The 13,257-nt window shown below is 48.4% G+C and overlaps 1 protein-coding gene across 1 annotated transcript in view; it reads left to right on the top strand.

Annotated features, from left to right (window-relative positions):
• Positions 1 to 13,257, top strand: part of LOC103581415 (multidrug and toxin extrusion protein 2-like) — a gene marked incomplete at both ends in the record, with an annotated part of 29,882 nt that overhangs the window by 3,940 nt on the left and 12,685 nt on the right. The window contains 9 exon segments of the mRNA XM_008563254.1: positions 651 to 824; positions 5,282 to 5,350; positions 6,123 to 6,147; positions 6,150 to 6,270; positions 7,164 to 7,206; positions 7,768 to 7,811; positions 9,541 to 9,644; positions 11,499 to 11,591; positions 12,163 to 12,220. Of these exon segments, the coding sequence (XP_008561476.1) occupies positions 651 to 824; positions 5,282 to 5,350; positions 6,123 to 6,147; positions 6,150 to 6,270; positions 7,164 to 7,206; positions 7,768 to 7,811; positions 9,541 to 9,644; positions 11,499 to 11,591; positions 12,163 to 12,220 (731 nt within the window).

Here is a 13,257-nt window from a genome sequence, read left to right as displayed (position 1 = left end):
AAAGGGCACTTGCTAATCTTCATTTGGGGTGGGGTCTAGATCTCAGGCACTGTGGGCACTGGGAAAGTCTTTGGAGCTGTGAAAATCCAAGCGAGTACTGAAAATTCCTGGTGGGGGTGGTGTGTATAGCTTCAATAAAGGCCTTAGGTGAAGCAGTGACCTTCCGGGGTGCAGTGCACCCCCAGTGCACACTAAGCATGCTCTGTGCTAGGCTGGACACAGTGAGAGAGGCATGGCCCCCGCCCTGGAAGAACAGATAATGAACAAAATCAGGAAAGTCAGCTACTGGGAGCAAAGACCCCCTAACTGCTGCCCAGAGATAGACTCTGCTCAGGTACACAAATGGAGGCTCACTCTCCAGGGACAGACTCAGATAAAGGCTGGTACGGAACGCGGCCCTCCAGGTCGGGCCTGGTGGCGGAGGTGGCCCCAGCTTTGTTGGGGGCCTCACACCCCATCTCCGTTTCCCTCCTCACTGCACGGCCTCGCCTTCCAGAAGCTTCTCACACTCCCTGCCCTTTCTCTCGCCTGGTGCGATCCTGGGGGTGCCCAGCGGAAGATCAGGAGGCCACACAGGCAGAGGATTCCAGAGCCGGATCCCCGTCCCCACCAGGAGCTGTGTCCAGCCATCCTGGAGGTCCCCTCCCCAGCCCGGCATGGAGCTGGTCTGTCCCCACGGGGCTCAGCATGGTGCGAACCTGCTGTCCTCTGTGCCCCCGTGGTTCCTTGTGCAGCTGATGATCTTTCTCATCAGCACCGTCAGTTCCATGCTCTCTGGACATCTGGGCAAAGTGGAGCTGGACGCTGTGACCCTTGCGGTCTCGGCAGGTGCTTAGTTTTACCTTCTCGTCTGAGCTGACCACATGGAAGAGCCTCAGCGTTTGTTGCATCACGCCTTACACGTGACACAGCTTTACAGGGTCTGGGCCTGACCTGCCGGTTGTCATGACCTGATCCCTACACTTGAAAGAGGTCGTATCAATACTTAGGAAATGTGTTTCCTCCACTCTAAACTCATCCCATTCCCAGGTGAGCTCTAATCACAGAGGCACCAGGTCTTGCAAGGAGCTAGTAGCAAGTACATACAATTTGTGTTCCTATCAAAACTTAGAGAACTGCGTTTTTTTCTGTGATGAAATCAAACCAATACACTTTTAGGTTATTGCGGTTGTCCCCCATGAGCTGAATTGCATGGTTGGTTAAGGTTGCACTATTTCGTCATTGGGCTGTGGATTGAAATTACGCCACCTTGCAGTCTTTTGTCCCTGGGTATCTGTAAGTGATGTAGTGGAAAGTTGCATTTCATCCAGGCTTTCAGACAAGGTGAGAAACACTCCTCCTGCTGGTGGCAGGTGGTTTTCCCCATTCTCGGAAAACGCCCCTGCTGTTGTCCTACGAGGTGGGTGTGTGCCCTGGGATCATGGAGGGCCACAGAGGTTTATTCAGCTCCAGGCTGGAGAAGACCTTGCTCTGTGGGATCAGGCATTTTATTTACAGTCCTGTTACTTGGTGAACTAACTTGGGATAAGGAACATTTCTGTTTCCTTTGAAAGTTTAGGTTGGGCCTCTAGAAAGAGTCGAGATGGGAGAGGGGCTCTACATACAAGGTTGTTGCAGCGTCCCCTGCAGGAAAGATGAGCTGGTCCCTGCATGGTGCACATTGTGCTTCTAGTCACGTGGGGGTGATGATCTGGGATTGCAGGGACATTTCCTGCCGTGTCCCCACAGGGCCCAGGATGGGGGCCTACCTCTTCCTCCCCCACTTCTCAACCACTGCTCCCCAGTTCGCTTTTCAGGACAGCCCTTCAGGTAGACCACCCTGCAGGCTTCCCTGTTGGTGACATCTAGGGTCCAGTCAGTGAGTGAGCTCAGTCACGGGCCACCCTCGTCTCCTCTCCCATCTCTGCTGTGATTCTGGGGTGTGGGTGCCACCTCCCTCCATCTCACTGACTTCCAGGCCCCCTGTCCACCCAGGCCCCCTGTCCACCCGGGCCCCCTGTCCACCCAGGCCCCCTGTCCAGGGCCTCTTGCCACCTGTGCTCTTTGCCAGAAAGTTGACGTTACGTCTTCATTCCCTTTCCTTCCCATCGCAGTCTGGCCTCTCTTCTCCCCCTACCCCATTAAACCTGCTCTGTCCAAGTCCTCAGTGACCCCCTTCCCCCTTTGCCACCTCCAGAGGGCTCGCCCTTACCACCTCCGTGGGCCACTCACCCTGGGAACGTGGCCTGTGGGCTCTCCTGCTACGTCTCTGATCGTTGTGACTCTTTTTCTCCCCTCCCCGTTCTCGTGTATTTTTGGGGGAGGGGGTCTGGCTGGTCCCTTCTGTTTTAAATGTCTCCTATTTGTTGCCATCTCCCAGATCTCCACCGCCATCCTTGACCTGGGTTTCCAGCTCATGTGTCTGACTGGGGACTCCCCAACTCAGAGTCTGGAGCTACTCCCCAGGAGGCCCCTAGACATCCCCTCTTTTTCTTTAATACCCCAGATCTCCATTGGCAGCAAGCCCTGCCACGTTTATTTCCCATTCCTTAAAATCAGTCCCTTCCTTGTTTCCCACTACCACTGTCTTGGCCTTCACCCTTCCTGCCCCCCTGCAGCGGGCCGCCCCAGACCCTCCTTGGCACCCCTTGGTGCCCCAGCACACCGTGCCCCCTCAGGCTGGGCCTTGCCATGCTGGGCCCATGTTCTCTGTCTCTGCTACGTTCTCTGTCTGCATTTCTCTCTCACTGATCTGCAAGCCCATATTCATTTTTGCCAAGCTTGGTTCCTGGCACAGATCTGGCTCAACCAAATATCTCAGAGGAACACACGGCTCAGGTGTGCTGCCGTCCAAGCCAGCTCTCACCTGGGCATCTCCTGGTTTTATTTTTTTTCCTCTCCTTCAGTCCCACCCCCTTTATGCTTTTTTGTTCTGTAATGTGGTGAGGGTTTAAACATTACAATTATGTATTTTAAGAAAGTCCAGTGACTTCTGTTCTTTGATTTATTTCATTAATTTACAAAAATATATATCTCGGGGGAAAAAAATCAAGATTTTATATGTGGTTTGTGGTGATTTCCTTCCCTCTTTCTGTTTTTCCCCCAAAACCCCCGAATAATAAGAGGGTGGGAAAGATTTCCTAGTTTTCGATGTAAAAAATAGCAGGAATAGAGTAAATACAAGTCCAAAATTATATAGAAGGGCCTGAAGATGGTATGTGGGAGAGTTAGTGTGTTCCAAGATGGGAATTTCTGTAGGGAAGGTTCTAGATAAGGGGGCCCTGCTCATCTGCCTTTGGCAAATGGGTGGTGATACTTTGCTTTTAATCAAGGTTAAATTGTAACTAACTGCTAGGAAGACAGTAGACTCAATTTCAAGATAACTTTATTTATGAAAGCCAGATACATTTCAAAACTTTCTACTTTATGAAAAATTCCATATAGTATGAGAGGATTTACAGAAGTGTCCATTTTTTTGAATAAAAGAACATTTATTTGTACCCCACCTTGTTCCACAAAGAATTGGAGCTGGTTTACAGAAATGTGTTCACTACATAAGGATAAATAACTGGCTGGTAGGACTGGGTCAAAGAACATGATGGAGAAAGACTCATGCCAGGGAAGCGTTGGCACAAGATGGGCCGCACGTTCTCCTCCAAGCTCTGTGCTCGCATGGTTCTTAGCAGGTTTTACTGAACCATTTATTCAGCAGGAGGACAACCTTTCTTGATACTAAGACACAGAGATAATTTGTCGATTCTCAAATACTGGACACTCAGGTTCGGAGGCTGGCGTCCTGGATAGGCAGCCACAGTGGCAATTTTTGTACCATCTTTCGTTATAATGTCATTCATTATAAGCGAGAGGCACAATGTCAGAGCTCAGCTTGGCAAAGGCTTGAATTTTTTCGTGTCCGGCAATGGATAGCAACCCTCAGTGTCGCGCCCGTACCGGACCGGGACCAGCAACGGGATCGCAACCCTCGGCGCTGCGCCCGCACCTCGCTCAGCCAGTGAGCGGGAACCGGTCTGTATGTGGGATCCGAACCGGCCCTGTACCATCTTTCATTATAATGTCATTCATTGTAAGTGAGAGGCACAACCATTCATTATAAGCGAGAGGCACAATGTCAGAGCTCAGCTTGGCAAAGGCTTGAACCTCGGGGTGAACCTCGAGCTGTGCAGGGGAATAACGCCCCGAGCCAACCAAAGTCAGGCTGTTTACAAAAGCACGCTCTTGCCTGTGGCTTTTCTTTAAAAGACAAAACTTTTCAGAAACTGACATGCCTCACCTTCCTCTCTTCTGGAAGGCTGAGCTGTTTGGGGGGCGTTAGTGATGCTGCTGCCCCGGCATGGAATTCAGTGTCATGGTTCTGGCTCATCACATCCTGTCCTCCCTGTGCCATGACCCCCTGGTTGTGTTTAGATTGAGGCCCTTGCCTGGTGGGGTGACCACTGGGTGCTCTGTCTGAGCTCCCGGGGGCTAGTATTTGTGGTTACCAGGCCAGAGTCTTGGTCAGTGGAGACGATAACTCACCTGGGGTTGCCATTGCTGCTAAAGGTGAGACTGAGGATGCAGACGAGGGTCTTCAGACCCTCCCCCTGGTGCTTCTTCCTCCCCTGCTCTGTTGCACAGGGTGCACTGAGGCCCTGCCCCATACCTGCAGGTTACTCTCATGCCCTTGGTTGATGGGGCCCAGGCAAGGTCCCATCCAGAGGGTGGCAAAAAAGTAGTCCTGCTCCTCACTGGAAAACTAAAGCCTGGGGTCTGGAGACACACTTCTCAGTTCACACCATCTGAGTAAGCAAGGCAAGTGACACAAACTTTCTGTGACACAGATTACCCTCAAAATGGGAAAGTGATTGTAGCACCATGTATGTGAAGGGCTTAGGACAGTGCCTGGCACATTGTATGTGCTCAGTAAATGTTTGCTGTTGTTATTAAATGCACATCCTACTGGCAGATCAGAGGCATTGCCTTTGGCTATTAACCACAACTTAACTTTTAAATATAGAAATTGTAACGTGCTAAGTTGTTTAAGGAAAACTAGGTTTTAAGTTTCCCCAGTTGACACAGGGTGAGTATGGCCCTCTAGTTAGAAGGTACATTTTTGTTCAACAATTGATAAGGACAGATGTGAACACCATTTGATCTGGAATATAGAACAAGTGTACACTTGTGACTTGCTCTTCAGAGAGGAGCTTGTCGCAGCTCCTTCGTGTAAAGGCAGCTGTTTGACAGTGACGCGCTTCTGGCCAGGTCCCCTGAACGTCTGCCGCACCTGGTCTGCTGTTTCTTGCAGGTGGTGAGTGTTACTGGGATTTCAGCTGGAACTGGCTTAGCCTCTGTGTGTGACACGCTAATGTCTCAGGTGAGGATTGCCCTCCCCCGCAGCCCTTTTTTGGCAATTACGTTTTACAATAGAAACCGCCTGGGGGACGTCCTCCCGCCCTCTCCCTGCCTCTTGTTTGTCAAATGCAGTGCAGTCAGCATCACGATTCTGTCCTCTTGTTGTCATCTGCTCAGGGGCTGCATTGTCCCTGTCTATTACCCCCACCCCAAAACCATCCTCGCTTATCCAGCACCCTGTCTTCCCCCCACTCCCTCCCCACCCCTCCCCCTTCCCTCTCCCCCACTCTGTCTCTGTCTCTCTCTCCCTCCCCCTTCCCCCCCTCTCTCCCCTCCTTCAATTCAGCTGTTTGAAAATGCTCTTTGCACGCCTGGTCCTGACCCCCATCCTACTGGGCCTGGTCTCTTTCAGGCCTCAGGTGAGCACGTGGCTGTCCTGAACCCCCTTGGCAGTCCCCACTTGCAAGAACACTCCCTCGGCGCCCCCTACCCTGCTGCCTGTCTTCTCAGTCCACGAGGTGTGTTTTCCTCCCGGCCCCACGTGCACACGCCAGCCCTCTCCCGGGGCACAGCCTCTCTGACAGCCTCTGTCTCCACCCCCTGTTCACTTTTAAGCTTCAGTCTCTGCTGCCAGTACCCTCCACGTCCAGTGCCCGGCAGCAAGGACCGATTGTCCCAGGACGTGTGTGAAGTGCCGCAGGGACAGTGGTGGCTGGGGAGCGGTGCCGGGCAGGGGATGGCCCAGGCCGCAGGGACCCTGTGACCTCTTTTATCTTTGCACTTGTTTTCTCAAGTCCTCTGGAGGCAAGAACCCGAAACGCCGGGGATCATACTTCAGCGAGGAATCCTCCTTTTGATGCTGTGTTGCTTTCCCTGCTGGGGCATCTTCATCAGCATCAAGCGCATCCTCCTGCTCCTAAAGCAAGACCCAGAAGTGTCCAGGTCAGCCTGCAGTTTCAGGACTAGGTGAACAGCAGGTGCTGCCTGGTCACCACCTCCACCAATTACCGGGACTTGAACCCTTTCAAAAATGGAAGCTGTGACTGTGGCCAGAGTCCTGGGCTCGCAGGGCTGCCTGACCCACGACGATCAGACATCCTCATGACCAGGACATCGTCGTCTTGGCCCCGTCTCCCTTTCGCTGAGTCCCTCCCTTTTGATGTCTTGAGAATGCACAGAATATTGTTCCCCTGACAAAAGCAGAATAGTGACACAGTTGCTGTCACTTTTGTTTTTAGAGCTGTTTTTTTTAACTTAACTATCCGGCGTGTTCTCTGGTATTGTCCTGGGGGTGCATGGTTCCTTCTAGAAGGCTGTCTTGCTCACCATGCAGTAGTCCTGATGCTCCCAAAAGGCTTCTGAATTTTGTCCAAGTTTTAGTTTATTTTTCTGTATTCTTTCCACCTTTTATGATCAGAATGACCCGAAAATGTGAACTTGTGAGTCTTCCCCTTAGAGCGTAGATGTTTAGCAAGCCCAATGTAATACAATGTAGGTTGCAGAAAAAGCGTCACTTATGGCCAGCCCATGGCTCACTTGGGAGAGTGCGGTGCTGATAACACCAAGGCCATGGGTTCGGATCCCTATATAGGGATGGCCGTTTGGCTCACTGGGGAGAGCGTGGTGCTGACAACACCAAGCCAAGGGTTAAGATCTCCTTACCAGTCATATTTTTTGAAAAAAAAAAAAGCGTCACTTGAGGTTGTTATAAAGTTTCTTCCATATGAATTATTTTTAGTTTTCAGTCTTGGGAGATACTCTGTGGGTTCACTTTGAAGACAGGATGATCAGCAGTTGCTTTAACATTAACTGGAGACTTTTGTTGTTCGTTTCAGGCTGGCCCAAGTTTACGTGATGATTTTTATTCCTGCTCTTCCTGTGAGTTGCAGGCTCCTCTCGTGTTTCCCGTGGGATGCAGCTGTCCTGCCTCTTTGTTCACCTGTCATAGCGCTATTTGTGCAGAAGGTCTCGAGCCTTCCCCAGACCTACCGAGCCTACCTCACCGATTCTCAGAACTTGTACTGCTCTGATCTCCAACAGCGTAAACTAAATGCAAACACTGATGAGGGGAAGAAATTTTCTTCCTGATTCCTTATTCTGTGGGTACTTCTGATTGCAAATTAACCAGAATATTCCCTGGGATCATCCGGGGTTCAGGGAGTGCTGCTCCTTGGAGCCTTTCCAAAGGTCCAGGCAGCGGCTTCTGCTTCAGCCAATTAGAACTTGCCTGTCAGTTCTTCAGAGAGCAAGTCTTTCATCCACTCTGGAACATTCCAAATAGTTGGCATTCTAGCATTTGTTCAGTGTGGGTCTGGCTTTCTGAATTTGCAGTCACATATCAAGAGGAAGTATCTTATTAAAAACTAGAACTGAAGAAAACCGTAGGAATTATATTTTTATGTGAATGACAGGTGTTTGCTTTTCTATTTAATCCTACAGGCAGCATTCCTGTTCCAGTTGCAGACGAGGTGTTTACAAAGTCAGATATAGATTTTAAAAATATTTTTACTTCATAATCCTGGAAATATATAGTAAATATTCTTAGGGCATTTTCTATAAATGTAATTCTCATTTTTTTCCCTCTAATTCTACCCCAGGGCTCTTTGTCTGAGAGATGTGGGGCCTCGTAGACGGATTTTGTCTGGCCCAGGAGAGACGCCACCAGTCCATCCAGTTCCTTTTGGTCACCTCTAGGTTCTCTCTGCAGCCCCGTCACCCCACCTCTTACCTCTTCTGTGGGTGGCTGCCATACTTCTGTTTTAGAGGAAGAGAGCCCAGAGTTACTGTGACCACAGTTCTGGAAGCGTGGGGGATCCGAAAAAAAAAAAAAAAGGAAAAAAAAAAAAAAAACTAGAACTGAAAAAAACTGTAGGAATTATATTTTTATGTGAATGACAGGTGTTTGCTTTTCTGTTTAATCCTACAGGCAGCATTCCTGTTCCAGTTGCAGACGAGGTGTTTACAAAGTCAGATATAGATTTTAAAAATATTTTTACTTCATAATCCTGGAAATATATAGTAAATATTCTTAGGGCATTTTCTATAAATGTAATTCTCATTTTTTTCCCTCTAATTCTACCCCAGGGCTCTTTGTCTGAGAGATGTGGGGCCTCGTAGATGGATTTTGTCTGGCCCAGGAGAGACGCCCACACCAGTCCATCCAGTTCCTTTTGGTCACCTCTAGGTTCTCTCTGCAGCCCCGTCACCCCACCTCTTACCTCTTCTGTGGGTGGCTGCCATACTTCTGTTTTAGAGGAAGAGAGCCCAGAGTTACTGTGACCACAGTTCTGGAAGCGTGGGGGATCCGCATGCCCTCAGTGCACCAAAGGAAGGGGAGAGGCAGAGGAAAGGGGCTGAGCTCACCTGGCCGCCGGCAGCCTGCTCGCCTCTGAACATACAGGCACCACCCGTTGAAGCTGGAATTGAACCCATTCTGCTTTGATAGCAGTCAGCTCTCTGTTTAAAAATAGAAGTTTTACTTAAAGAGGATGTTTATCTGAGCTCTAGCGTAGAGTAGCCGGCATACACAAAAGAAATGAGTGATGGTGCTGGAAAGCAAAGGGGTGAGCGTTTTCTGCACAGAGCTACAGAGCAGGCATTGCTGGGTCTTGTACGTGACAGCTCGACCCTGGCCGAAGCCCTGCGGAGAGGTTAAGCACCTTGGCCAGAGTGTCCCCCCAGTGGTGCTTCCTTTACACCTCATGTGAGGGCCATCGGCTGCTGTTGTGGAAACTGTGACCCGCCAGGTCGTTCAGAAGCATCTACAAACTTCTGGTTGGTTTGGCTGGAAGCTGCACTGAGGGAGGTGACATATCTGGCTGTTTCAGCTCCTGGCTGTCCCAGTCTTGTGTGACTTTGCCATCATTTGAAATTGTTGCCTATTTAACTCTGAAGATTCACTTGACAACCTAGCTCATTAGTGTTTGAAAATGCTGGTGTTTTCCTATTTGGGGATTTCAGGGCATCATCATGCCCCAAGTTATTTTTTTATTTTTTTTATTTTTTTTTATTTTTTTGTCTTTTGTCTTTTTCCGTGTCTGGCAACGGATCGCAACCCTCAGTGTTGCCCCCGTACCGGACCGGGGACCGGAAACGGGATTGCAACCCTCGGTGTTGCTCCCGCGCCTCGCTCAGCCAGTGAGCGGGAACCGGTCTGTATGTGGGATCCGAACCCTCGGGCGGGAGTGCCGCCGCGCTACCCAGTGCGCCACCGGGCCGGCCCATGCCCCAAGTTATGATGGGGATCGTGGCGAATGTCATCGATGTGGGCATGAATGCCCTCCTGCTGTACGCACTGACCTCGAGTGGTGTGAGTGGTGACCCATTCATTTGGTGAGTGCGAGTGTCCACTGTATGCCTGCTCTGTCCTGGGGCCGGAGTGAAGTGGTCTAGCGAGGGGACCACGGACAGGTGAACAGGCAGCTAGGGTGCAGGTTCAGGTGCCCCGTGGGACAGTCAGAACATGGAGAGGAGCTCTGTCATCAGTGAGGGCTGAGACAGCAGCCCCAGCAACGGCGGAGTGGGGCAGACGCCCGCAGGGAGAGATTGAGCTGGATTCCTCCTTCATGAAGCTTGAGGAGCCGAGGGCCCCACGAGGAGAGCACTGTCAGCGTGGACTCTCTTCAGCAGGTGGATGCTGGTGCCGGGGCCTGGAGCCAGAGAGTGGCCGCGCCAGCGTGTGTACACTGAACCCAGCAGTTTTTAGGGGCTTTAGGTCAGTGTGTCTATAAAGGAAGATCAGTTTAGTGGATCATGACCAACACTTTTAAAAATGAAATATCATATGAATGAAATAGAAAAAAGTGAAATAGAATAGAAAGTATAAGGTGCATTAACTTAGGGGGTATTTTCCGTGAGACTTTGTTTCAGGTATATGCAGTGCATGTGTGCATGCGTTCACGTGTGCATGCACGCACACTCATGCACATACTAATAATGTGGGGGCTGGCCGCTTAGCTCAGTTGGTGACAACATGGAGCTGATCAGACCAAGGTCCAGGCTTCCATCCTGTACTGGCCAGCAAAATAGTCATCACAATAATGTGGGTACTGGATAGTGACAGATTTGTTTATTACTGTTCAAAGCCATTAATTAAAGGATGGTGGAGGATTGATTTGTTTATTACTGTTCAAAGCCATTAATTAAAGGATGGTGGAGGATTGATTTGTTTATTACTGTTCAAAGCCATTAATTAAAGGGTGGTGGAGGATTGGAACATAAGAACACACCAGTGAAAAATCATTTATAACATCTTCCTTATGCCAGAAAGCTGAAGAAGTCTCAGCTGGGGAGAGCCGAGTCTAGCAGGCACATGTGAGGCCCAGTGGATCCACGCAAACCCCCGGGTGTGCATTCAGGTTTTCCTGTGAGGTGACCCTGAGAGGCCAACTCTTAGAAGCTTCTCTTGGGGATGGGGAGTAAAAGGAGAAATATAGGAATGGATTAATAAATAAATGGGTTAATAAATAAATGGGTTAATAATTGATAAAATATGACTATAGGACAGAGGAGTGAAATGAAAAAATAGACAAGAGAAAAGAGAGTTCCCGGCTCTCTGTGCCAGAATGGGGCATCGTTTTATTTGTTGTGATAAAATGTCACCTACTGAAGGTGCTCTAAGGTCATTTTTTTTTTTTTTTTTTTTTTTTTTTTTTGCAGCTGGCCAATATGGGGAACCAGACCTTGAGCTTGGTGTTATAAGGCCATGCTCTGACCAATTCAGCTAATCAGCCAGCCCTTCTGAGGTCATTTTTCTAATAGAAAACAAATTTATTATAGTCCTGGGTGACAAAACTACTGTGATCTAGACTGATATTTTAAACACAGTAGTTGTCTGATGTATCGCTTTTAACCAACTGTGCTTAAAATTTTATTTGATGGGTTAGGGCTATTAGGACAATGAATGGTGATAAATCTTTATGTGCTTTTGTTTTCCCATGGGGGAATAGTAGCATTTAGTTCTTCCACAAAATTCAGTCTTGGTGGAAAGAAAAAAAGTCTATTACAAATACATTATGTTCCGCATATGGAAAGAAGGCAGGCCAGGCTTTGCAGGCTCCACTAATACCTGTGATTCTCACCACAGAGCAAAAGCTTGTCAAGGGTGCACTGTTCATTTTTATTTGGAAGGAATATGCTCGTGGCTAATCATTACTTTTCCTCATTCAGAGGATGTGCCTGGGTCAACCCCACTTCGCAGTTTTTTCTGTCTGCTCTTTTCCTTTACGTATGGTGGAAAAGAATCCATGGTGACACCTGGCCAGGTATGGAAACACTGAATTCTTCTGTTGTTTGTTATTCAGAAAGATGTAATTCTGATTTCTGGACTTCTTTCCAGAGTTTTGTTTTGTTTTTATCTTTTGGAAAATCTAAAAATTATAGAAAATGTTTAAGTTCCTAAAAATAAAAAAAGTACAGGGCCATTATGAGTTTGTTTTTTTTTAATGTCCATGAGGGCAGCTTTTGTTTATAGAAGACTATTTGTAGCACCGGTTTTTAAGAATTAATATTATAAATGCAAAGTCCTAGTAGTTCTTTACAAATCATCCTGTTATGTTAAAGTGAAATTTGATTAATGTCTTATCAACTCGAGTGAACGGATTGAACTCTCGTAAACCATCAGTAACACTTACCACTAAGCTAAATTCTCTTAAATATTTAAATATGCATTAGTAAATTTAATAAATTAGGAGGGCTTTTTTCCTATTTTTTTCCAGGTATAATTGACAAATAAATTTGTATATGTTTAAGGACAATGTGGTATTTTGATATACGTGTACGTTGTGAAATGATTTCCACTATTAAGCTAATTAACATGTCCATCACCTTACGCAGTTACCCTATTTTGTGTGTGGCGAGAATACTTAGGATCTACGTTGTCAGCAAATTTCAGGTATGTCATACATTTTTATTAACTATATTCACCATGCCGTACATTAGGTCTCCAGAACTTCCTCATCTCGTAACTGAGTGTTTGTACCCTTTGACCAGTATCTTCTCCCCACTTCCCTCACCCTGGGCCCCAGTAACCACCCTTCCGCTCGACTGTTCTAGATTCCGCTTATGAGCGAGACCATGCAGTATTTGTCTTTCTGTACCTGGCTTACTTCACTTAGCATAATGTCCTCTAGGTTTGTACATGTAACAAATGACAGGATTTCCTTCTTTTTGAAGACTGAATAATGTTCCATTTTGTGTGTGTGTGCACATGTGTGTGTGTGCACGTGCATGTGTACACATGCACAACACATTTTCTTTATCCATTCATCCGTCGATTGAAATGTAGGTTGTTTCCATATCTTGGCTGCTGTGGATAATGCTGCAGTGAACATGGGGGTGCAGATATCTCTTCGAGATAGTGATTTTATGTCCTCTGGATATATACGCAGGAGTAGGATTGCTATATGGTAATTCTACTTAATTTTTTTTTAATTTAAATTTACTTATTTATTATTATTATTCTTTTTTGCACATTCAAAGATGTTGCAGAGCAGTGGGAGGGGAGTAGGAAAACAAAGGTGCAGGGGGGTGCCGGCTGAAAGCCAGCTCCTTTGCTGACCTGGTCGCAGAGGGTGGGGTGCCCTTGGCTCCCCCTGCCCCAGCTCAGGAACCTGGGAACTTCCAGCAGTGGTGCAGGTGTCACTGGGCTGGATGCAGATATCGGGGGGGCATGACAGGCCATTGGCCCTATCCCCACCCCAACTTGGGGGCCAGGGGGCTTCTGGCAGTGGTGCAGTCATCACCAGTCTGGATGCAGACATCAAGGAATTGAGGCTGAGGCCCTCAGCACCTTCCATCCTGGCTCAGGGGCCTGGGGGGCTTCCAACAGCAGTGTGGTAGTCGCTGGGCTGGATGCAGACATCAGGGGCATGTGGCTGAGGACCTCGGGCTCCCCTCACCTGGCTCAGGAGCCTGGGGGGCTTCCAGCTC

The sequence above is a fragment of the Galeopterus variegatus genome, unplaced genomic scaffold, assembly GCF_000696425.1.
Source record: "Galeopterus variegatus unplaced genomic scaffold, G_variegatus-3.0.2 Scaffold12996, whole genome shotgun sequence".
NCBI lineage: Eukaryota > Metazoa > Chordata > Mammalia > Dermoptera > Cynocephalidae > Galeopterus > Galeopterus variegatus.
The sequence above is the reverse complement of the archived record's forward strand: the minus strand, read 5'-3'. Positions and strand labels throughout refer to the sequence as shown.